General features: G+C 38.7%; 1 protein-coding gene across 1 annotated transcript in view; it reads left to right on the top strand.

The window, feature by feature from the left end:
* The first annotated feature begins 4,997 nt into the window (after positions 1-4,997).
* LOC139120318 (polycystin-1-like protein 2) overlaps positions 4,998-27,185 on the top strand; it is a 45,811-nt gene continuing 23,623 nt past the window's right edge. The window contains exons 1-7 of the mRNA XM_070684647.1: positions 4,998-5,541; positions 8,463-8,615; positions 8,889-9,027; positions 10,506-10,582; positions 12,960-13,583; positions 22,299-23,027; positions 24,067-24,287. Of these exons, the coding sequence (XP_070540748.1) occupies positions 5,418-5,541; positions 8,463-8,615; positions 8,889-9,027; positions 10,506-10,582; positions 12,960-13,583; positions 22,299-23,027; positions 24,067-24,287 (2,067 nt within the window). The 5' untranslated portion in view covers positions 4,998-5,417. The remainder of the gene's footprint in view (positions 5,542-8,462; positions 8,616-8,888; positions 9,028-10,505; positions 10,583-12,959; positions 13,584-22,298; positions 23,028-24,066; positions 24,288-27,185) is intronic.

Below are 27,185 nucleotides of genomic sequence, written 5' to 3'. Positions count from 1 at the left end.
TGAAGAATGTTTTGTATGTATAGTACAAGTGTTACTGATGGTTTGTAAATTCAGTCAAAACCAAAACTTATACATGACTATAAAGCAAATACAAGACACTATAACGACATATTCAAATTGCTTCAGCCAGCACGGTTTCTTTGCGGTGTTACAGACCAAAATCTTCCTTTGCCTTAAATATTAACTTGTAATCCCATGGTACGAATGAAGGTTATTGAACGTTAATAATTTTCCTTCATCTTGGGAAAAACTTCGTAGTCAGGGACATTGAGTGTGTTTGTGTCACTGATAATTAATTTCCGAGGTTGGAAACAGTGAATTTGCATCATTGACACCTAATTGCTACTTCAAGACGCTGGGAAAAGTACACAAGGAAAGGTATAGACATTAGCACGCCTAAGCTGTACCAAGGGCGTGTAACTTAAACGTCGATGAAACGGCGAGATTGGCCGGTACTTGCACATACTGAACAAGTACAAGAGAGGAAGTGTGTCGATGAAGTGTATGCAAATCTACTCTGCAGTAATTACTGATAAAGGAAAGCTAATGGGATGAACCGTGATAATTTTGCCCGCATAAGTGGAAGATGACAGTAAACTGTGCGAAAAATTACTAGCAATAAATACCGATGATTCTCACTGTCATCATGCCGGGATTTCATTTAGTGCGTTGAACTGCGGTCTCTGCATTTGTGGATGAACCGTAGTTCAACACGTCGTCATAACTAAAATTGGTGCAAATTAATATCTCAAACTCTCCATGTATTAGCATACTTAGACGAGACAAACCGTGCAATCTTTCCGGTCTGGTATTAGCGAACTTGCTGAATGCACGGACGAAACAAAACGAAAGGAACGATACACCCCTATGATTGGCTAGACGCTGCAATGTTCGTTCTTTTCGTATGCAATCCTTTGTTCTGATTGGCTGAACGAAAACGACGACAGAGTTTTCGTTCCTTTCGTTCACATTCTTTTTCTTGATTGGCTGAACGAAAGTGACGATTTGCATATTCATTTTATCTGCATGAAAGGGCAAGCTGTTGTTAACCAAAATGCTGGCGCCTCGCTCTCATTATATATTCACCATATAATGCTGCCCGTCCGTCTTTGAAATACAAGGAATAAAACTGAGCACAGATTGATATATTTTCATAACACGAGTTGAATGGAGGTAACGGTGAATGAACTCTGTTCAATCTGTGTTCACTGTTATTCCTTGTATTTCAAAGACGGGAGTTATTACATGGTGATATATAATAAGAACGAGGCGCCAACATTTTGAGGAACGACAATAGCTTGTTCTTTCCATGCAGTCAATCAGAAAAATGAATATGCAAATATTTCGTCACTTTTGTTCAGCCAATCAAGAAAAAGAATGTGAACGAAAGGAACGAAAACTCTGTCGTCGTTTTCGTTTTCGTTCAGCCAATCAGAACAAAGGATTGCATACGAAAAGAACGAACATTGCAGCGTCTAGCCAATTATAGGGCGTGTATCGTTCCTTTCGTTTCGTCCATGCAGTTAGCAAGTTCGCACTTGGACTGCAGCAATGTTGGCGCCAGGAAAAACCAGAAACACGTAGGTTGTAAGCAGAAAACGCCCATGAGAAGGACGAGTTACTGGGTCACTTGAATTTAGGCCACGTTAGGCGATATTCTTGATTACGTAATTAATTTTTGCTCAATACATATTCTACAAACGATCACTGTACATACCTCTCAGTTTTTTCCTCACGAATTTTAGTTAAAGGCGGAGTCTCCCTTTACGACGGCGTTCATTGTGTAAGTGGACACCAAACAGGCAACACGCTTGCACTTGCTCGAGAAAATGCCAGGTTTTAGTTTTTTTCCGGCTGCAAAAACGGAGACAAACTGCCAATCGGTCAGCGCGAAGCTGCGGCCGATCGAACTCTGTGGTTATATTTAAATTCTAACGCGACTGGAAGACAATTGTTTACGAAAATCGAGCGTTGGTGGTGGGGAATCAATGACCGTTGGCGATTTGAACCGACCGTCACTTAAACGCTTGTATAAACTATGTTTGCATGATTAGCAAAGGGTGCAAAAGGTTGAGATCAGTTTGTGCATAGACTCTCGAGAGTCTATGGTTTGTGTAATTAATGTTATCGAAATCAAACATCGTACCGGCCAAGTGTTTGACTCGGAAGTGGGTGTGGCTCGCCTTCTTTTTGCTCACTTGCATAATTAATGAGTTTAGAGAAAACGGATCTTCAATGAGTACGGCTGCTCACAATTTGATGAGATTTGGTACAAATGTTGATCACACCATGATATATCAGCAGTGAAAAGTATTAAGCGGTGAGGAGAAAGATAATTGCTAATTTGCATATTTAATGAACTTTCCTAATTAGGGATATAAGCCGGGATTTACTCGATCGAAATTGGCAAAACATGCCATGTACATTGATAATACCAGGCTAAAACAAATTGAAAGTCATTTCTCATTTTCCTGAAAACTAATTTATAATTTGAATATCTAATAAGCTTTCACAGATTGGCAAATATAGCTTGAAGGACTTGACCAACGACAATTACACTTGCTATATAAAGTGGTTATACAATGACAGCAGTCAAAGAAATTTAGTATTTTTATTTCAGCTAATTACATATCTGTATACTTAATGACCTTTAGAATTAATCTCTGGTGAATATTGTTCATTATATTGATCATAACTCTTTCAATGAAGTAGCAAACATGTGGCAAAAGTGTAAATTTACACACAGCTGTAATATATAATGAAACACGTGAGCATTTTCAGTTCATATCTGGTTCAAGGCGCGAACTACCTTCAGAAACGTCTTTGCTGTTTTCATCTTACAGAATGCGGTCGAATGTCATTGAGTTTGATTGAAATTGAGTTTAAAGGTTATTGATTTTTGATTTGTTATGAAGTAGTTATCAGATGGTATGAAATGACCAAAACAAATTGCTGTTTATTTTGCTCCCAATTACCCTTGTCACTGCAATGAAAACATATTAAAGCGACAGTTTCTGTAACTATTGATGTTATTTTCTTCCATAATCATACATGCTATGCCTGTATTGACATTCTCCTATTGCTTAGACGGTACTAATATGAACCCGTATTTTAACTAGTGAAAATACGAATTATATTTTCACTGTAACCGAACTACTTACAGCTACGCGTACGCGTGACCTTCGGTGGGATGTTCACATACATGTGAAACTGCTGAGTGAATAGACTTGTGACACTTCGAAACGTCATTGTGAATGTGATAACGGTCAAAATTGTGTTGTTTGCAGTCAGTTCATGGGCATTGCGCTTAGGTACAAGTACAGCTGTAGCAAAAACATACAAACGAACACATTGAAAATGTTTATTGTTTATCTTTTGCCGACCCGACACCTGTCATTGTGCACGGCCAGTCCCATACGGTGGTGTTTTCATATCGTCTACTCTGCGCTGCCGAAGATTACGATCTCGGGTTGACAGAACCGCGATATGAAAGTTTCTTATTGCAAGTTTAAGTATCTGAGTGGTGAATTACATCGTTTACAGCCATACATGAGCCACAAAAATCCAACCGCTCTGAAAATACTCGCGACAGACAAGGTGCATATATTATATTTCCGATTTGTACCTGTCAGTGAGATTCACAGGTCATGATAGTTGTCCGGTGGCACCGATGCGGGTTTCGGAGACAATGTAAGATACTATAGGGAAAGTAAAACTTTCGTTTAGGTTGTTGTGAATAGGCAAGCCAGTAACGAAAATATACGAGCAGACGATGAAAATACATTTGAAATGTTGTATTCGTACAGCAACATAATCTCGAACGAGTTACAACGCCACAGCTTACAGTGTACTCACTTCACGTTTTCCCTTATCGGCTCACAAATTCCTTTCTAAGACGGTAAATTCGGCATATTGGACGACTTAGGACATGTTTAATTCTTCGAGATAAACTGACTGGTACGGCTATTATATCCACTGTGCATTCATATATGTCGCAGAACTGCTTGCTTAATGCTCTCAGCTGCTCGATCGAGTTTGAAATCAAACGTTGGCGCGGTGCGAGTATTTTGACCCGATTTTGTTCGGCGCCATGATAACTTTCGCAAAGGGATGAGTGTATGCTTCAAAACACGAAAACACACTCATTTTACACACTCCAGGCTATTTTTTACATCCCTCGCCATTTCAAGCTAAAATAAATCTTCTTCAAAGTGTGAAAACCTGTATCGACATCTTAATATTTAAATTGTTCACTTTAAAAGTGTGCCATAAACCCTCCTTTGAAGTGGAATGGCCCAACAGCGGAATAATATCAAGAAGTGATACGGTTGTCATCACTCCTTAGCAACCAACTTTTTATCAGTACAGCGATGAACGAGCAAGGTCGATTTCAATTGATATCGTCGCTAATTTCGGAACGTCGGTAGGAAAACAGTCATAACCAAAGCATGCATGTATGATAAAGGGGTTATTACACGAAGTTTGGGCGATACCGCGTCGTATTCTCGTGATGTGTCCGCATCTTGACTCGTTGTTTCGCAACTCGTCAAAATACGGACACATCACTCGAATTCGACGCGGTATCGCCCAAACTTCGTGTAATAACCCCTAATCATTTTTGTTGTTGGTGCTTACTACAATCTCTTTTGTCTCTCCCTAAAGTATGTCGAGATATACAGATTTCAGCCTGCCAACATTAACTGTATTTGTGCACAGTGCATTGTTATTGCTAAAGGTGAAGTTTAGTCAGGACTGAATTTCAAGTGTAAACAGTAACAGCACATTATATACGATGATACACTGAGTTCATTAAACATGAAAACAATGACAAAAGTCATCAACAGTCACAGCTATTGTCCCTTCTGGCAGTGTTAATGAAATATGCAAATACTATTGTAAAGAATGACTTATAAAATGCTGATAATCATAAGCAGAGATAACCTGTTATTGCTTTTCATACAATAATTATATGTAAACAGATTCCATTGTTCATCATTATGGTAATTCATCTAACATTAAGAAAATATTGAAAATGCCAAAAAAGCCCGAAAGTGCTATTTAGTAGATTATTGTTGCGAGGTACATGTTGTTTTGAAGAATTACTTTTACTTATTCAAGTCCCACATGCTCACTGACACCTCCTACGGGTCTACAGCTACATGTATGTTACACACAAAAAGAATGACGCAGTGTATTTGCAATGTTTATCGTATTACTTAATATAAATGCTAAGCTCACAATTAATTGGATCGACATCATTAACGAATCGCATTTGAGTAATCAATTTCTCTTTGCGAAATCATATTAGTATGCCAATGATGGCTGTACCTCACTCCATGTTCTGTGAGATCTTGCACATGACATCCCGCATCGCCGCCTCACCAGGGTTGGCTGTGTCCCGTTAAGCGCACTTTTACATGTTTTCTTGGCGCGGTAGAATTTACTTGAGCCAGCAGGCCACTGCCGACGACACGATGGCAGCGTACACTCCGACTTCTCTTGCGGTCGTCATCATGGCAATAGTTGTCGTTCAAGTACGCGGTGAGTATGCATTTTGAAGTCAAGCATTTTTGGGGGACTAAAAACATGGAACTGGTCAGGGAACAAACGCTAACATACGGAACATTTTAGCAAATTTTTAAACCACAGCTTACCCCATTACAGACATTATCTTTAGTAAACTTTTGAATTCGCTACACGATCAAAATTAATCACATAGTTTGATAAAAAAATGTCAAGACAATTTTAAGCAAATAACACCAACTCGTGTATTTTGGGTTTCGCTCATTTGGTTTTTGCAGAGTCATCAAAGTCAAAATTCGACTATAAGAAAAGATAGTGTAGCACGCTACACCAACCAGTAAGTCAAGCAAATATATCATTAAAACATTATCTTGCATTATTTTTCTTTTTTAATCAAACGTTTAATTTAAATGACTTGGCTGAAACCTTATGAGCTAAACCCAAAATACATAAGGGGGTGTTAAATATTATTCACATTGTGCTTATTCGATGAACACATTCTGTCGCAGCCTGATTTCCGGGTAGCCCAACGCAGTACTGTATTCATTATGTTTATTTACTTACACCGGTCGTCATATCAGTTGGAATGTACACAGGGTGTAATATTAGAGTCAAATAACAATATCGAAAATATACAGTTACAGCAGAAACAGAAGTAGGAAAATAGTAATAGCGAAATTTCAGTCTTCATTTGTCTCCTTTTAGAATTCAAATACATCATATTTCATGTATGTCGTTCACATATAAACCTTATTTTTATGACTAAAAGTTAAAGGCACAAAATCGCTCAATTATTTCTTCAAACTGAACCATTTTCTTAATTTGAATATATACATGAATAGTAACAATATTTCCTCGTTGTGTTGCATCATGAAGTTTCCTTGATTGGCGTCATTTTAGGTGCATGAACGAAATAGTCCTGCGCACAGACTTCTGTTCCGCGGTGAAAAGATACACATGTCTATAATTTCTGTTTCGCAATGTAATTCATGAGAATAATTTAGGATGCTGCAATGAACGTTTTACACTTCGATGCTCAAAAGTAGTGAGTGGGAAAATCGCCGCACCATTTGGTGAAACTTATCGAATGGTCAAAGAGTAAACAGGTACTATACATACGTTTTATTGTATATCGTTTCGCGGCGAATCGAATGGTTAACTCCTTGATACTTCCTTCGGCAAAATGATAACTCTCAAATTCGCGACTTGCTTTCAGTCGTTCTAATCAGGACAATACAACAATAAAGCGACCTATTCAGATGTTGCCTTGCCCATTACAATGCGTACTCTAATTGTTGTACAATAAATGTATACATGCGGGCACACACGGCAGGGGCTGCGATGTGCACACAGTAAATGAAAGCCGATTAGTTAAGTACGCTACCTCAGAAAACCTATGCACGCACCATTGGCTGTAACGTTAGATATTTTTCTGTTTTTCAAAATACCCTGTCTTGTGACTCTCCCTCAATCATATCGGACTACCGTATAATATTCAACTATAGACAGTAAAATGGGGACTATACTGTCTATCGTTCAACTTACCAACACATCCTGTTCGAGTTGACAATTCTCAACCTTAGTCCACAGTTCATTTAATTTGTCAGCAATAACATCATCGCAAGCGATGTGTTTGTAAGGCCAAGAAAAGGCATCTTATTTAATAAACAACTAAAAAATAAAAAGATTGCGAACATTGTACAGTTTTTTCTATTCAATGTGATTGTCACACTATATAGATCAAATTTCATCGATAACTTTACCTTAGTATGTTATGGGTGGTTCTGCCCAATATTTCAAAAAAGAAACTACAGTTTGTAAAACCAAGCTCCATGCTCTATTAATTTTGAGTTCTGAAATTATAATCAGAAGCATTTAAACACGTTTCATTTAGCTTATGGTTGGTATGTATAGATATTGCTCTAATACATCGATAGAAATCGTAATGTACCTGGACTTGTATACCGTTCTGTTATTTACACACAAAACCAATGATAAGTCCGTCGTCTAATAATAATCAAGACCCTATTTCGGCGTTTGACGTCTTATATACTACAGATAATTTTGAGTGTATGATGGAAAATGCATATCCCCCTTCAACCAAAAAGCTACCTAAAAGAACACATCCTAAACAAACCTCTACAAAATAACCAAACAACGTGGATGCTAGCTCTATGTATTGCTGGAAACATTTGTATCTAACTCTCGGCAAGTCTAGTCTTTTAATTATGTTTCAATAATTAATGTGCAATTCGGTTTTAATATTTACCATCATAGCAACGACCACAAGCGTCAAGTAATAATCTGAATTACTGACCTCGATTATAACATGAGAGATCAAATTATTAAATTGCCGAAACAAATTAAAAATAATATTGTTCATTCATTGTTTACGCTGTTTAGGCATTTTCTATATTATGGTTCGCAGCTTGGCGGTAGATAATTACTTAGATTATCATGTAATTGTACAGTGGGTACAGTGTTCAGACTGTTGGATGACGAGATTTCACACGCAAAAATTAAGTTAGAATGCACTTCAAGGACAGAAATTTGGACTCAAAATTTGTACAATTATTATCTGGTCTACCACTTTTGGGAGCTCATTATGGAGCTCTTGGAGTGAGTAAAATTTTCACCGTCTTTTGAGGCAAATCAAAGCTTTAATTTTTTCCCCAAAAGAGTTAAAACAGCATTGGCGGCTACCTTGAATTTCCAATATCGGTAAGTGTAAGATGATTTGTTTCTCTTGCACCGAAATTTGCGCGGTAGGCCTAATCCCTAATTTTCATTCTAGCCCTCTAAGAGAATAGTATAAGGTTTCGTCTAGAGATGTTTGAGCAGAAGTTTAAGTCTTTCAATACACTGAATCTCCAATAAAACACATATCTCCAGTATGCAATTGTTGTTTTAATTATTTCTTTTTCCATTGATATATTCAGCGGTGAGTTACCGATATGAAGTCGGCACCGTACAAAGGAACTGGGCAGACGCTTCCACTGCCTGCCAGGCACAGGGTGGGATGTTGGCCAAGATCCTGAACAAAAACACACAGCACACGCTGGAATATCTTATCACAGCTGCCGGCCTATCGGGTACAAATCAATATGCACTCTTTAGTTAGAAGGCTTGCAACTTGAATTACATTTTCTGCCAAGAAGCCTGGCAAAATTTACCAGCAAGTGAGCACTGAACGGACTACCTCGCTGGTGTCATACAGTACTGATGGAATGTCCAGGAATATTTTACAATAAACAGTAACAAACGCCTCTTCTCTCAAACGGAGGATAATTCTTCGCTCTTGAATTTAATCGAGATGAATGCAAAAAAGACGCTGTACATGCTACCGGTCCATCTTTCTCTTTCAGAAAAGGAAGTTTGGTTTGGACTCGCTGACGAAGAAACCCAGTTTTATCCTGATAACTGCCCACAATCATCTTATACAAACTGGAACTCCGGAGAGCCGAACTCAGCCCGTGAGAGATGTGTGAGCATACGGCCTAAAAGGTATTCTTTTAGTTTTGTTGCGTACTCACAATATTCTGTTTGCATGTACATAAAAGCATGCGTGCGTGCAAATAATAGTGCAGTAGTGTCACAGACCCGCACTGTAGGGTATCTGATGTTGTTAACTACTGTAATACTATTTTTGTCGTTCCATGATACACTTTTAGAGCCTTATAACTTTGCCACATTCGACTTCAGTGTTATTTTTCGACTGTCTTTGAGCATAGCAGAAGTGTCACATAGAGATACCTGCAAAATCAAAAATAATAACAACCCCCACCCCCACCTTCCGGGGGACTGAGCCATATTCAACTCTGTTCATAAGTCATTAGCTGATGTTGAAATCGAGCAAACTGACGATACTATATTCATAACGGAATATCAAAAATACTGCATGTCATCAGACCCCATAGCCTCACATAAATCCCTCCATTCTGTCGAAATTTGACTCATGAAAAAATATTTCTATGCAACTTGGAACTCCGGAGATGAAGACTCTTAAAATTGGCTTCTTGGCTACTAGGGTATAACAAAGAATATGTTGATAGTTGTCATTAAATACAGCAAATCTCGTTCACGCAAGATTTAATTCTGTCGACTGAAATTTAGACAAGACAAATGTCTTTCATTACTGCAAACCTGCCAGGCCCTCTATCATGTGGTTTTCACAGTCTCAATCAGAACATCATGATATCAACGTAAAACGTTCACCAACATTCCCACATTCTTAAATTTCAATTTCGTCAAAAATTTCGGCCAAATAATGGAACTCTGACGACATTACGACTCAGCTCTATTGGACTTATTTACTAACTCGAGTTCACTTCATGGGGACATTTGGCCTGCGCTATAAATATGTTATGAACTCGATTACTCGATTCTAGTCACGATAAAACTGCGTGAATGTTGGTATCGTCTTCAATTCAGTCAGTCAGACAGGTCAAGTTAAATTAAAGGTCTGTGTTAGCGCCATATTGTCTCATCAGAAATTTTACTTATGGAAAACAAAAGTCTATCACACTTCAATAGTCCTCTTACAGACTATTAAAAAAGGCGATCCCAGGTATCGCCAAAAGGACCTTTAAATAATTATGGCATGTCTTCAACTCTTTCATTTATCTATTACACCTACCTTTGGTACACTCTTACATTGGGTCGGACATGAGTAAAGAAACAGACAATTTTATGACAAAACATTTGACCTTTCAATCATGCATTGTCTCCTACGACCGAATAACAATCGAAATGCATTTACTTCAGAAGAATTAGTTCACAAGTTTCACCTGAAATAGCATGTACTCGGCAAATATTTTGTAGAAGGTATTTTGTACGTTTAATTTCTCGATTTCTCTCTATCTTCTCGTTTTGGAAAAAATTGTAAATTAATTTTGCCGTCCTGGGTAAGCGTCGATTTAAAGTGCCACACGGGCTTTTTAAGACGCGAGCTTACTGTAATACGCAATCTTTTCTCCATTCAGTTACCGTTTCACCTGGAACGACAAGCCTTGCTCATATGAAATATATTACGTATGTCAGTATGACGACATACCGATCGGTAAGTTGTAAATCTACAATTTACAAACCCATTTGACATTGACCGAATGAAGGAGAAGAGGGGTAAATGAAAAGAATTTTAAGTCAGGGATTCTGTAAATTGCCACCTTGTATTCAATCCTATTCCGTGGCTAACACATGGACTCACTCTAAAAATAAATATCCTTGCCAGGGAAAGAGCCTGGCATGCACATTCTGCATAATATCGCGAGTTGGTGTCTGTGAGAGTGTGGTATGTTGAAATGGTGAAAAAGTTGATGCCTTTAGTTGAAGATCCTTATTCATTTACCGTGTGATCTAGAGGACGTTTGTGAACCGAAAAACAGGGGTAACAGGCGACTTATGCCCTTAAACCTCTTCAGCCGTTGGTGTGACTGAATCCATTGTCATCTTTGCGAGTTTTGACCTGTTTACGGGGAATTTAAGTCAACAGGTTAAGGAAAACGCAAGTTGTCCCTCTGAATGAGGCAAGGGCTGGTGACATTGTTCGCCATCGATCAAGATGTGGCGATATCTCCACGATATACGCATGTTAGATATCCTCATGTCACAGTGCAATAATGTTGTCATTTAAAAAAAAGGCAGTTGCTTTTCTGTAAATTTTGTATATATGTGCGGAGAGCTACCGAGAGTAACACTTTTGCAAAATGTTTGTTTCGATTATGGCATATCGCAGTCGTGCACGAACCTGTCGACCCTGCTTCAAAATGGATATGGGAGGGGGTAGGGGAGATGAATATGTTAAGTCTGATCCCGCAATGACAGTCATTCCATATTTGCAATGAAATCCTTGAAATATAATAATTTGTAACGATAAAAAGACAACTAATGCACGCGTTTACAGTGTTGATCTACGCTTCAGCATGGTTCACAATTGGACGAATTGTGTGAGACGAAATCGGCTCGAAAAGTGAAACTTTCTATTTTTGGCTAAGTACCCTTATAGGGGTGCCTCGAACCCAATAAGACAGTTAAGCTTAAACTTGTATAGGATCACTTCGCATTTCTTTGTATAGTAATCAACCCCAGGATACAAATTATCCCAAGATGGAGGTAGTAAAGGAGATTTGCGTGATTTTCAAACGTGATTTTGAAAATGTCGTCCATTTAGAACCATGGACAATATACTATTATTTAAAATCTTGTAAAGTACTGTAATTTTACAATAATGCTAATTTCTATTTTAAGTAATTGAAATTTTCAAATATCATTTCAATATTTCAATGTATCAATGTATGCGTGACAAGACAAAATGGTTGAAATGACAAGTGGACAGTAAATCTTGATATCTTCTTTTTTGCCGCTGTTGATTTTGGGCGTGGTCAAATGACTATTTTTCGCCAACAATTTCTTTGAAGTAACCGATCAAAATTTTTAGAAGAAGATTTGGAGTGCAACTGATAAAAACTAATATTGTGTAGTTTTGTGTTGCGAGTGCTTTTAAAAGCGCTACCAAAACGATCGGTAAAATTAATTGTCTTGAATTTTAACCAGCTGTCAAAATATATTATACCTCCAACCGTGTGACGGGTTGCAAAAAGATGTGTATGATCACAATGTCCAAATTTAGACATACAGCTCAGGTCAAATTACACATTGTATTTTGCAATGACATATTAATATATTATTTTGCGCGATTTCGGAAATTGCATATTAGGTTAATCTGATTTTGAGTTTGGAGAATTCAAAGTCACCAATGAAGCTTGTAAGTTGCTAAGTCCTTCAACAACATTATTATTATTGAAGTACAACCTTCAAACGATTTTAACTTACTCGCCCCGTATTAAAGGTTTCAAATTTTATTTTTGTAAGTGAAAAGAAGCCACACATAGGAACATTTTCTGCCCGAATGTTTAAAAAATTATATTTCGGCACTAAAATACTGCAATGAGGTTTTAAGGTAGAACGCGCCTCGGGGACAGATAGTCGGACTATCAAATTTCTACACTTCTTTTTTGATTTACCACTTGCAGGGGCTCATTTGAAAGCTTTGGGAGAAAGAAAAACTTTCACCGTCTTAGTTTTTCGAAAATCAAAAATTGAATTTTCCCACATAGAGTTAACACGGGGATGGGGGCCATATTGAATTTCAAATATCGCAAATGTTGGGTACTTTGTTTCGCTAGTTCCAAACTTGCCTGGTGACCCCCGAATTTTATTGTTGATTTGTTACGAGAATGGGTGAAAGTTTCATTCGGGAAAGTTTGAGCAAATGTTTAAGTATTCCACTTTCGAGGCGCATACGGAAAGAACATAAAGATGGGGTCCACGAGAGAATACGCCAAATTCCCCTTTATTTCAATTTCAATTTCTTCTCAATTTCCCACACCTTTCGCGAGTTTCCATTAATCATTGTTTCCTTTTCTTTTCCAATCCAGTTCCACGACGACCTGTTGTGTTGTGGCCTCTGAATAAGGAGTACAGCTTGATAGATGCTACTGATAACGGAAATGACGTCATGCATCGGGGTTCTGTCAGTGCAGCACAGGCAGATGCCGTGGAATCGTACTTTCTCCCTGGTCAATCTGATTCCTATCTCAAATTTCCCATCAACGATAAAAGTATACTGAGTTTCTCTGCGACGATTATGCTGGAGGTGTACCCAACATCCAGCAGTGGGTCAATTCTCGATGGCGGTAATAATCATGGCTGTAGCATCTTTCAGGAAAGTTCGAACACAGTTACCGCCAGTGTCGTCAGCTATTCGGGGACCAGATATTCCATGTCAATGACCTCAGTTTCCAGCAATGACTGGAATTCACTGGCAATATCCTATGATTACGACAGCGGCGAGCTCAAACTATGGCACGACGGCGGATTAGTCGACTGTCTCAACATTGGGCAGACCGAACTGAACACCACTGATGCACTGTACATAGGTTACAGTGCCACCGCTGGAGGTGCTGCTTTCCAGGGCTATGTGACATGTCTCCAGGTGTATGATCAGGCATTGTCGCAAAGTGAAATACAAAGAGCTCACAGCCGTTGTCCCGTGCCGTCAGGTAAGAATAGGATTCTAATAGTTAAATATAATTATGCTAAGTTTATTTTGAAAAATATAACGAGGATGAAGACATTCTGATGCTTAACTGAAATAAACTCTCACTCACGATACTTACTGAAAACGTGAGAAAAATCTCATGAAAACCTCAGAAGACTCAGGACCTATCCTGCAAATACTATACATTTTAGTGGAGACGGAAGAATCGAATGTATAAGTCGATCTCGGCGCAGAATGTCATCAGAATACTGTGGAAGGAACTTATCGTACTTAGGGACTGGAAACAAATTACAGGGGGGGCGGTGTATTTTTGGGGTGGGTCACCATTTTTCACGCAAGCATTTTTGAAGGGTCATAAAATTTTGTGCAAGCCTATGGGGGAGGGTCACCTTTTTATGCATCAAAGCTGAAATTGCATGTGCACCTATTAAAGAATATGGAATACTGAAAAAAGAAAAAATGCCTCCTGGCACTTTCATTTTCTGTCATTTCCATTTTCGGCGCGCCCTTCGGGCGCAAGTTTAAGGGTATAATAAACAATGCATTGATGATCCAAGCAGCCACATTGATTTAAGTTGTCATAATTTCTACTTATCCAACTCCTCTATTGTACATATAAACTGTCCCCTATAATGACGCATTCAATAACAATTTGGGAGATCACTTATATTATATCATTCTCCCATTGACAATACATTTGGTATAGGTCGGTGTCAAATGTTCATGAAGCTGTATGTACATTTTTCATTTTTTGAGGTCATTGACAGAATGCAAACTATTAAGAATAGTGCAAAATGTCATTAATAACAACTGGAAGCTTTAGGTCGAACAACTTTTAAATAACAATTTAGGATCAGATAACCTATGAGTTATTTTTAGTTTCCTCATAGCCTACAATGTATAGTGAATCAACATTCGATGAATTTCCAAAATCAAATTTCTTGCAAAACCATGGACTTGAAACCACTCTAGTCTAATCATGAACATCAATACTAATAATTAGGTGTACATAAATGCACAGATTTACCTAGTTTTGTATTGGAAAAAAAATATTCATAGTTTCATCATAGGCTGCCATGCATAGTGAATCGACATTTCAGTGAAATTCCAAAATCAAATTTCTTGCACAACCATTGACTTGAAACCACTCTAGTCTAATCATGAACATTAATACTAATAATTAGGTGTACATAAATGCACAGATTTACCTAGTTTTGTATTGGAAAAAAATATTCATAGTTTCATCATAGGCTGCCATGCATAGTGAATCGACATTTCAGTGAAATTCCAAAATCAAATTTCTTGCACAACCATTGACTTGAAACCACTCTAGTCTAATCATGAACATTAATACTAATAATTAGGTGTACATAAATGCACAGATTTACCTAGTTTTTATTGGAAAAAAAAATATTCATAGTTTCATCATAGGCTGCCATGCATAGTAAATCGACATTTCAGTGAAATTCCAAAATCAAATTTCTTGCACAACCATTGACTTGAAATCACTCTAGTCTAATCATGAACATTAATAATCGCAATCATACCAATCCATAATCCAATAACACTAGGTCAGAATTTGTAAGACAATAGTTGTAAACATAGACACAAAACAGCACAGAACAAACAGTAAATAGACGGTACAGAAACAAAGTCAAATTCATGAAAGAAAGATATATGGACCTCTGGCCAAAAGACCAAGAAGTGATGTCAGGTGTTTCGAAAACAGTAAGCGCATCCTGCCCCACATGTGGCACCCGCCAAATATCAATCTGTAAGTCAGATAGGTAGTGGTCACTAACTAAGGCCCCATGTCACCGATGCCATCAGTGATCATTTGTCGAAGAGAGATATTGTATTTATCTACCAGCTGGCGATACCTGCCAAAAAAGCGTTTGAATGTAGAGACAAGTCTTGCTCTGGTGTAACCTTGATTTAACAGTTTGTAAGAGAGATGGCCATGTCTCTCTACAAAATCACCATATGAACTGCATGCCCTTGCATATCGAATAAGCTGGGAAATGTATACCCCATAAGCAGGTGAGAGTGGAATATTACTGATTAGGTGTGGAAAATTGATTATACTAAAGTTAAAATCATCTCTCTTGTCATATAGCCTAGTAGAAAGGTGACCATTTGAGTCAAATTCAAGTAAAATGTCCAAATATGAAGCAGAAGAGGCCGTTTCTGTAGTGTCTTTAATCTCCAATTCTGGAGGATAAATCGTAGCGAGATATTTACTGAATTCAGAGTTATTCAATGAAATAACATCGTCTATATATCTAAATGTAAGGTTGAAAGTACGAGCTACAGAGACCTTTTTCTGCTTGATAAGGTTCTGGATAAATTGTGCCTCGTATGAGAACAGAAATAAGTCGGCAAGTAAGGGAGCACAGTTAGTGCCCATAGGAATTCATATACACTGTTGGAAAATGTGTCCTCCAAATTCAACAAATATGTTGTCAATGAGAAAATCAAGCATACTGATAATGTCTTTCTCGGTATAAAACACTTTAGCGTTAGTAATATTTTTAACAAAATATGTAGAATTATACCCGCTAATACCACATATTTGTAACGACGTGAACCGTTTTTATAGAAAAATGCTTGGTTGATGATGTTTTTCAAGCGTTCTTTCAATTTATCATGTGGTATTGTGGTATACAATGTGGAAAATTCGAAAGTTTTAATAGATGTTATTTTTGAAACAGATCTTGATTTCAAATTTTCCAAGAGTTCTTTCGAATTTTGTAATATCCACATTTGATTTATACCAATCCGAGAAAAGACAACATCATAGTATGCTTGAAGTCCCCATTTAACAGTACAAAGAACAGAAGTCAGTATCTTCGATAACTCTGTTGTTGAACATTTTGAAGATCCTGCGATAACCTAGCTTTGTAAGGTGTTTTGTGGAGCTTTGGTATCCAGTATATGCTAGGCAACATATTATGGTCATCCTTTGTTGTAATATTATAATTATCGATGAATGACTTAAGATTTGCCAAAATTTCAGATTTGTTGAACATTGATTGTCTGTAAGTGGAGTTGGTGGAGGTCTTAGTTACACCAAGTTCGTCTATAAGACATTCAAAATAATACTTCTTACAGACAAATACAATGTTATTGGCACCTAATAATTAGGTGTACATAAATGCTCAGATTTACCTAGTTTTGTATTGGAAAAAAAATATTCATAGTTTCATCATAGACTGCCATGCATAGTGAATCGACATTTCAGTGAAATTCCAAAATCAAATTTCTTGCTTTTAACCACTCTAGTCTAATCATGAACATTAATACTAATAATTAGGTGTACATAGATGCAAAGATTTACCTAGTTTTGTATTGGAAAAAATATTCATAGTTTCATCATAGGCTGCCATGCATAGTGAATCGACATTATCGATGAAATCTAAAAATTACATTTTTTGTACATGCATGCACTTTTTACCTGCCACTTCAAGCAAAGTACATTTACATGAATTATCACACACATATGTACAAGCTCTTTGAGCGGTGCTTAAATCGGGCTATCTCATATGGTCACATGACCACTTGCAACCAATCAGCTGTGTTCTCAGCATCACCACATGGCTTGCCGCCTTTTCATTCACTGTGTTTTGTCATAGCTGAGGCTGCGGGTGTTTTTTTTGCCGTTTTCCCATCGCCACAGATGGCCAGATTCAACGCGAACCTTTGAGCCACCTCCACATATCACAGTTGTGGCAAACATGGATAAGCCTGGCGATAACAACACGGCTACACCGCAAATTTTACCTGATAAGATGAGCGCTATTGAAGGGCTCACACCTAATATGGAAGTCCAACTCTGGGGCGAGAGGAGCAATACATTGTCCGTCCATGGCTTGAACGGGTTTGTCACCATGCCTGCTGTTAAAAGTATGAAATTGGAAGACTTGGTAAGCATGGGAATCGGTCCTTTAGGCCGGCCAATTTAGACTATTGGAAACTGCCTTAAGTGCGCTTGCACTCAAGTCTGCCCAAACTAATAACGTTACTGCCAAAAATGGCCCAAAGATGGCAGCCTCCACTACTGCAGATAACGCAATCTCACCGCAGGAGTCTGCTCATACAACTGGCACTACTGACGACCCAGGTCAGAAAGTTGGCAATTCTTTGGGTTCTGCTTCTACTGTATCTTGTGATAAAAAGGACGTGATGTCTCCCACAAGCTTTAACTTGGATTCTCTCTTGAAAGCTCTCTCACCGGATGATGTCAAGCCGTCAAGCAATGGTACGACCAGCAGTGACACAAGCGGCGGTTCAACACAATGTTCTACACCCAATCGCATGGATCTAGACCCCTTGATCTACCTCAAACCGAAGACAAAAGGTCAGAAATACTTAGACATAGTCGACTTCGTCCCTGGATCATTCACGACGAGAGTGGAGGAGCAAGTGCTGTCTGTCGGCGATCATGGCAGCAAACTTGTACTTGAGTCCGGCCCTGCTAAACCGAAAGTGAACTCCATCACACCACAGCAATGGACAGCTGCTAATGCCCGCATTCTATATGAACTTATTCTTACTCAGTCTTATAGTTTAAGTCAAATCAAGCAGTACCTTGCCTATACAGTCAAAGTTGCTCAAATGGCTGATCGATATGAATGGTCTTCTATTTTGGTGTATGACAGGGAATATCGTATGTTGCAGGCTGCGTATAATTTCCCATCGGGGACTGAGTCCCAGCATTTATCCACAGTGTATTTGAGAGAAAAAATCCATAAAATTGCTAATAAATGGGGCTCTAATACAAATACAAGTGGTAAGGGTAAACCAAAAGTGCCTGCACCAGTTGCCGAGAGTTCGGGGAGGCCAATATGCATAGGGTACAACAAGGGTAATTGTACATATGCACATAAGTGCACATATGCTCATGTATGTTTGCAATGCCGTAAGCCGCACCCAAAGCTATCTCATCTATCTGAGAAACCTGGTTCTCTGAATGAAACAAATGAGACAAAAAAGAACTAAGCCTAGTTTGCTGCCTGACCCGCCACTCTTCCACCACTCTTTAAATTATGCTGCATAGCTCTCTGAGATTTCGCCTACTGACCCTGACAGGGAATTTGTTCTTGATGGTATCAAGAATGGCTTTCATATAACTGATTGTGGTAGGGAGGTTGCCCATGTAGAGGTAGGGAACTATCGTTCCACCACTAACCATGTTAATAATAAAACAGTTGAGAAACAAATTTTGACTGAAATTCGTGAAGGACGCTATATTGTAACGGCTGATAAACCTCACATTATTAGTGCTTTAGGGGCGGTCCCAAAACCCAACTCTCCTGAGGTCCGTTTAATACATGATTGTAGTAGGCCACCTGGCTCAGCCGTTAATGATTTTGCTGAAGCCCCTTCTTTTACATACCAGACTCTGCAGGACGCCATCAAATTGATAAAACCTGGTTCCTTTATGGCTAAGGTTGACTTGCAGTCTGAGTATAGGTCAGTTCTCATCCACCCATCTAAATTCATGTTTACTGGTCTAAAATGGACCTTTAGCAATTCTAAGGAGCCAACATACATGTATGACACCAGGTTTTCTTTTGGAGCCAAAAGAGCGCCTATGATTTTTCACCGTATCACTCAAGCAGTTAGGCGGATGATTGCAAAGAAGGGCATCCGCAGTGTGGTTGTTTACTTAGATGACTTTTTAATTGTTGCAGATTCATATCAGGAGTGTCAGCAGGCTTTAAACATTCTTATAAACCTCCTACGCAAGCTTGGGTTTGCCATTGAATGGCAAAAAGTGGAGGGCCCAACTCAGCGTTTAGTCTTTCTTGGAGTATTAATTGACACCACTAATCTTACCCTGTCTCTGCCGCAAGCCAAATTGCATTAATTATTTCACCTGCTCTTGAAGTTTCAGCATAAGAAACGTGCTTCTCGCTGCCAATTGCAATCCCTAGCTGGGAAACTCAACTGGGCCTGCCAAGTTATTTACGGGGGTAGAACTTTCCTCCGGAGAATAATAGACAGTATTGGCAAGTTAAACAAGCCAACGCACAAGATTCTATTATCCAGTGAAGTTTTTGCTGATGTAAAGTGGTGAATTAAATTCCTTCCACTGTTTAATGGTACAGTGAAGTTTTTAGATTCTGTGCCTATCACTGATGTCCATGCTGATTCATCAAACAAAGCTTCTGGTGCCTTCTTTAATAATGACTGGTTCTATTTCCCTTGGTCAGAGTGGCCGGGGTGCTCAAATTTGCATATTAACCAAAAAGAAGCGATGGTCCTCATTTTAGCAGCTCACAGATGGGCCCCATACTGGGCCAATCATAAGGTTGTCCTTCACACAGATAATTTGACAGCAATGCATACAATTAATAGAGGCACATCAAAGAATCATGTCATGATTAGCGCACTGCGCTCACTGTTTTGGCTGTCTGCTATTTTCAATTTCTCAGTGCAAGCTGTCTACCTGCCAGGTAAATTGAACAATACCGCTGATGCCATTTCTAGGTTACACGAACCTGGCCAACTACTTCGCCTGCATTCCCTTCTTGACCCAGGAGGGCTTTACCATCCCATTTTTACGTACAACTGTTTGTCAGCTCATATGTCTAAATTTGCTTTGCTGACCCTTATTCCACAGATCCAGAGATAGAACAGTTGGAAACGCAGCTTGACTTGGAAGTTGCCAGGTACCGATCCAGTGCCTTTACAATGAATACGAAACGTACTTAGAGCACTCATTGGAAATCATATTTAGAGTTTTGTATTTTGATTGATTGTCCTCCTGTCCCAGCAAACTCTGTAATGGTGTGTAGATATGCGGCTTACCTTGCTCGCCGCCTTAAGTTTTCTGCTGTTAAACAGTATTTAAATATTGTTCGCATTCTGCATTTAGAGTATGGGTTTGCCAACCCTTTGCAAGACAATTGGGTTTTGACTCTGCTTTTAAAGGGTATTGCTAAAGTGAAAGGCACCGCAGTTTGCAGGAAGCTACCCATTACCCCAAGTTTGTTGCTTGCCGTTTACCATCAGTTAGATCTTGGCAATGCATGTGATGCAGTGTTTTGGGCAGCATGCTTGGTAGGTTTTTTTGGCCTCCTCAGGCGTTCAAATTTCTTAGCCCCTTCCTTGAAAGACTTTGATAGCAAAAAACATCTCACACGTGCAGCTTTTCAAGTCCACCATTTGGGATTGTCTGTTACCTTGCATTGGACAAAGACAATTCAGACACGTGACCATGTGTTGGTAATTCCCTTACCTACCATTCCCAAGCACCCCCTTTGCCCTGTTTCTGCTGTATTACGTGCATTTAGCCTTTCACCAAATGCTCCTAGTGATGGGCCTGCCTTTGTTTTGCCCACCGGTGAGGGCACATTTGGTCCCTTGTTACTGGCCAAGTTTAGTGCAAAACTTCGCCTGCACTTGCAAATTTCAGTGGTTTCACCCAAGCTTTTTTCTGCTCAGAGTCTACGTAGAGGGGGAGCTTCCTGGACTTTGCAGTGTGGTATTCCCAGTGATGTCATTAAAATCATGGGTGATTGGAAAAGTGATGCTTATTTACAGTACTTGACTTTGCCATTGACGTTCAAGGTTAACTCTGTACTTTTGTTTGCCAAATTTGTACCTACTGTTTAGACCTACTCTCCTACTGTTTGGAGTTTGGGGCAGTAGATTGTTAGTTTAGTAGTAGTAGTAGATTGTTAATAAAGCCTCCTTTGCACCAAACTTGGATATGTCTGTGACTGTGTGATTTAAGATTTGATATTTTTAAGACAAAGCGTTATATCGGCCGCATTCTGCCTTCCTTATGGGAGGGGACTTCAAAAGTATAGCAAGTCAGAAGGAGGTCTTGAACACATTGCAGGTTTGTTGGGGATATCAAGTAACAGGGGAGGGTCACTTATTTTCATGCACGGACAAGGAGGAGGGTCACTTATTTTTGTGCATGAACTTTTAAAGGGTCACCATTTTTGATGCAGCGGTGTTTAGAAAAACACCGGCCCACCCCCCCTGTAATTTATGTCCAGTCCCTTAGCTGACACAAATCATTATTTAATATTGATTTGGTTTGAATCTTCAGATATAGTTTTTGATAAAAATTCTGTAACCATTGGAACATCAAGAAAACCCAGAAACATAATGATTTTGACCAAGTTTCTACACTGATACATATCAATGAAGTCACAGTAAAAAAACCTGGCTTACATTTTTCATTCGAGTCCAAAGAGAGACTGGACTGGACTGTGGCATTGAGACGTAGTCATCCGGAGACATGTGTCCCGTCACGCCTCAGCACTTGTGTTGTAAGGTAGTATGCGCCTGGAATGTGAAAGACTGAAACTTTTGCTCAAACTTTTCTCAAGGAATCTTTCAACCATTCTCTTTCAAAATCAAGAATAAACATCGGGGGTCACCGTGCATGTTTTGGTACTAGAGAAACAAATTACTCCAAATTCACGGATATTTGAAATTCAAAATGGCCACCATCCCTGTATAACTCTATGGAGAAAAATAACATTTTCTATTCTTGAAAAACTAAGCCGGTCAAAATGTTTTTTACACCAAGGGCTTTTAAATAAGCCCCTACAAGCGGTAGATTAGAAAAGAATCGTAAAAGTTTGAGTCTGCAAACATGTAGCTGTCCCGGAGGCGCGTTCTACCTTAATACTTTATTAATTATTTCATTTCTCATATTTAAATCGCACTCTCTAATTCGTAATGTTTACTTCAGAACCAGTGGACCACTGGGATCTGAGTGGAAGCTGTAACTTCACAACGCCCTCCGATGAATGTGTACAGATTGACTCATGTACTGATGACAAGATTCTTGCTAACCTGAACGGCAATGATGGCATACTCTATTCAGCAGCCAGCCTAACAGATTCTCCCATCGCACCGTATCCCAGCTGCGCCATCAATCTTCAGAAAAGCTTCATCAACTTTGGCAACTATTCCGGCACCTGTGTGTCCGATATAGGACTCTGTCCCCTCGGGATAACCGTTTCAATGTGGATGCGAATAAGCATCATCGAAAGTGGCTGTAACGGGTATATTCTTTCATCTGGTGGGGATACTGACCAGACGCGCGGTGTGACAATCTGGTTAGGCCGCAACAGTAGCGGATCGTGTCAACTGTTCTTCGATGTACGCAATGGCGTCCAAAAATGGAGGGCAGGGGTAAACCTTCCGTATGATGATCACTGGTTCTTCAGTGTGTTCACCTTCAAAGAGGAAAATGGTGTTAAGATATACGCCAATGGTGACCACATTGCCCATGATACACTCAAGCAAATATCGATAGTTCATGGTGACAACAGTTCTCTTCTGGTTCTCGGAGCTAAGAATGACGATTTGGCGGATGACAAACACTACATTTCGGGTTCTTTTAGCGACCTCAAGATCTACTTTTCGGAGCTGAGTGCTGAGAGGGTTTCCTCGAAATACGCCGCGTATACAAATCGTAAGTAAAAAGGACAATTTTTGAGTCTACTCTATGCGTAGGCATAGAGTATAGCAGGTTTTAATTATAGCCTTTATGTGCCATTTTCTCTGAAATCTGTGCCATTTAAACAGTTTTCATTTGTGTAGACAGTAATAAATTTGAGCGAACAGAGACACCTTCCGCTATGGTCTGCCTGCGAGTTCACTGTTTTTTATTTTATTGAACACTGTATATCGCAAATCTGATTAAAATCAGATGTAGAGTATGGCGACGTCTTCTTATGCGTATGCGGTATTCTCTCGCTGTCGCCTCTCAGAATACCGTGTACGCATAAGAAGACGTCGCCGTACTCTACATCTGATTTTAATCAGATTGTGTATATCCCTCAACCAGGGTTCATGGCATCAAAAGTTTTAGGCTAGGACAAAATTTAGGCGTCATTTCGACTCTTTGTCTCCTTCAGTTTCGTGTAGCACGTCACTTGTTTTCATTGACGTAAACGATAGTATGGTCCGAAATCCCAATCCCTTTCGCTATGGAGAATGGGACTCTTTCCGGGCACTTCTATTTTATCCATTGTTGTAGGATTGTCCTTTGTAGACATATTTTTCCAATGAAGGCAAGACATGCCAGAAAACCAAAAAACATTCAGTAATAAACTTGACAAGGCTACTGGTTATTATATCCTAGATGCAATAATATAACAATAGAGAGCGCAGCGGAAGCAATCAAATCGCTTGCAAGTCAAGCACAACAGCTGTCCGTGGAATTTTCCATCCCTCCCAATACGTTTCTTGTATTTTTTGGGGTCAAGCTCTTTTTGAAACATTCTACTGCCATGCCATCTGAGTCACATGTTCACTTTGCATGTGGTCTAAATCTGCTGTAATTTTGATTTACTCTACAAATTCGCGTACATGGCTACTGGAATATTTTCTTCGATAGACAGATACAAGTTGTTCATAGGTTGATAAGAGAAGGATCTTACTGAATCTTGCTTAGTGACGGGTACGGTACGTGAAATGCACTCAACATATAATAATATTTTGACACACAGGCAGCTGTTCTCCTGGTTGGCGTTCCGATGGTGGCTCTTGTTACCACTTCAGCTCCGATTTGAAAACTTGGCAAGATGCAAAAGACGCCTGCCAGTTGATAGGAGGTTATCTAGTTACCATCGAAACTGTCAGTGAGCAAAACTTTCTGGAAGAACAGACGATGTTAAGGGCTGAATCATGTTTATCGCCCTCAAACTGTAATTCGTGGATAGGACTACAGGTAATCGATGTGACGTCTCGTTGAAATTTCTTAAAGTAGAATGTGCCTCGGGGACAGATATTCAGACTTTCAAACTTTTACAACTCTTTTCTGATCTACTACTTGTGGAGGTTCATTTTAAAGCTCTTGGTGTAAGAAAACTTGTCATCGTGACCGTCTTCAGAAATCGAAGATTTTGCTTTTTTCTCCCATAGAATTAACACAGGGATGGCGGACATTTTTAATTTCGGTAAATTTTGGGTAATTTGCTTCTCTTGTACCAAAAGTAACACTAACACGATTGGAACTAATTTGGGAAAATTGGATGAGAGAAATTATTAGGAAAATGTAACGAAATCAAAATTTTTACAGCTGAAATTTTACAAAATGATAGATTTGAAATATTGTTCCCATCGAACAAAACAACGAAAACACAAGGATTATTGCATACCCCTTTCATCGGATGCATTTTCATGAACAGAAGTTCATTTTTGTGTAAATGTACTAAAGAAATGAGACAAAATGCTTGAAATTTCTGTACTTGACGACTTTTGAGTCGGGGCACTTTTGAAATGCCCCTGACTTTTTCGTGAATTTAAGGCTTCATAAACATTAAATTGAGTCAGGGAACATTTTAAATGACCCTGACTGACTTAACTGTAAATCAATCGAAAAGCTTCATTTTGGTCGACGAAAAGTGACAAACTGAGATTATTAATAGTGTTTCAGTAATGAAGACACAACAGACAAACTCTCATATTTTCATTCAAATATGGATATTGTTTACAGATTTTGAACAATATTGCATAAGTTACTATCATGCACTGATTCTTACTCATAACATTTCAAAAGCATCGTAAATTTTGAATAGCATTTTAAAGATGGTAAGCAAATTTGGTGTAACATTAGACAAATTTTTAAAATTCTTTAGAAATTTTGCCAATCCAGTTATCCCAATTTAGTTCCAATCGTGTTCACTGTGACCCCGACTATTATTCTTAATTTTGAAAAAGAGAATGGTTGGAAGATTCCTTGAGGAAAGTCTGAGCAAAATTTGAGTCCTTCATTTTCGAGGCGAATACAATCTTAATTACATGTCGTAGAGATGGGCTTCCATACATAGACATTGTCAAGGTTATCAGTACTGGTTGTATCAGTATTTGTGGACTGTTAAACGCTTTGTGGATTTCATTGCCATCTTGTAGACTAATTCTTGGAACTAACGGACGTGTTACACTGCCGAAAGTTATGGTTTGCATATGGAAGATTCAAAATTACCTGTAGGATCTCTTAACCAAGTAAAAAACGTATAGCGAATATTCACCTTTTTAGGCTGCGTTCAAAATCATGGTGGGGGGGGGGGGCTGGAGGAATCGCGATTGAAATCTTATTTTTTTTCCAGACTCCCCTCAATACCCTCAAAAAAGGTCAAGTCCCCCCTAAATTACCACATAGCCGCATATTTATTAGGAATGCACGCTGAGTAAAAATAAACAATGCGTCGTTTTGCATAAAGATGTTCAACACTACCTCTTATCAGCAGGTTGTAGAGCCATATACCTAGGGCAAGTTCTTAAATTGATTCATTTTTAAATGCATCAGTGGACTTTTTGGATTTCTCAGTGTAAGCCGACTTGAGTTTATCCAACTCTGGCCAGGTCAATGGCAGCAGCTGAAAAGCACACAAAATGACAATCTTGTGAGAGTATGAAAATTGTGTATTCCTAGCTACGTTTAACCAAATTGTGAAAAAATGAGCACAGTGACCTGCCGAATTTTTTTTTGAAATGTTCAAGACATATTCAACTTAGATTCCACTTATAAATGTTTTACAAAATTGACAATACTGGAAGGTTAAAATATTCCATGAAATTGATGTTTCAATCTCAGAAATGTTGGGTGTAATAATGGCAAATTTGATGAAAAATAAATGATTCCATTAAGTCACACATTTTCCATTTAAATTAGAGTCTTTAAGTGTTATTGGTACAATGAGATGCGAAAATTTTATTGACTGCATGAACTTGAAATGAATGGTTTTATATATTGATTTTTCTGACTGACTTTTCTGACAATCATGGTGACCCCATCTTTTTTCTCTAATATTTGATTGTTCTCATATGCCAGAATTCAAAAATCCGTGGTAACTGTTAGTCCCCTAGTCTTCTATGTGTTGCTCTCTGGCTGGATCTTGTGTACATGTATGTTTCACTGTCCATTGAGTGTCCTATGACCGAAACTCTTCTTAAACTACATCAGAGTCTGAGCTACATGTATCACTGTCACTGCCAGTATGTAGTAGCAGGGCAGTAGTTGTATTAACTTTTTATTTTGACAATATGATCGTTCAGTTTATATAATTGCGTTCTTGTTCTACTGTTGAGCTGTCCAGTATTCAGCTTGCCAACACAGCCTACGTGTACCGTGCATTTGCATCATTCAATTATCACCAATGTTTAGACAAACGGGCTTTGTTGACAAACTGAATATTGTTTTTTTTCAGCAGGCTGTAGAGAGACACCAAGAAACTGTGTTTGATACACTGCATAGAAATATTGAAAATTATCAACAGTTGCAGCTCCATTACAAGGCCAACTTGTTTTACGAAAATTTAATGGCATTCATACATTTTAAGATTTTTTCAAGACTAAAGACATAAAATGTGACAAAACGGTTCTAGATTTTGTTTAATTGTTACTAACATTAGAACCATCGGACGACATTAAAATGTTGGGAGTCAAAATATTTTATAGGCAGAGCAAAACTTTCAAGTCCCCCCTCGACTACCCCCAAAATTTTTGAATCCCCCCTGAATTCCTCTAGCTCTCCCTCACCATTGTTTTTTAACGCGGCCTAAGGTCACATAATATTATCGTCTGCATATGAGTTCTACAGCTAATGAATAATGTACAATTATTT

This window comes from Ptychodera flava, chromosome 20 (assembly GCF_041260155.1).
Source record: "Ptychodera flava strain L36383 chromosome 20, AS_Pfla_20210202, whole genome shotgun sequence".
Classification (NCBI taxonomy): domain Eukaryota; kingdom Metazoa; phylum Hemichordata; class Enteropneusta; family Ptychoderidae; genus Ptychodera; species Ptychodera flava.
This window is presented reverse-complemented; position numbering and strand designations above follow the sequence as displayed.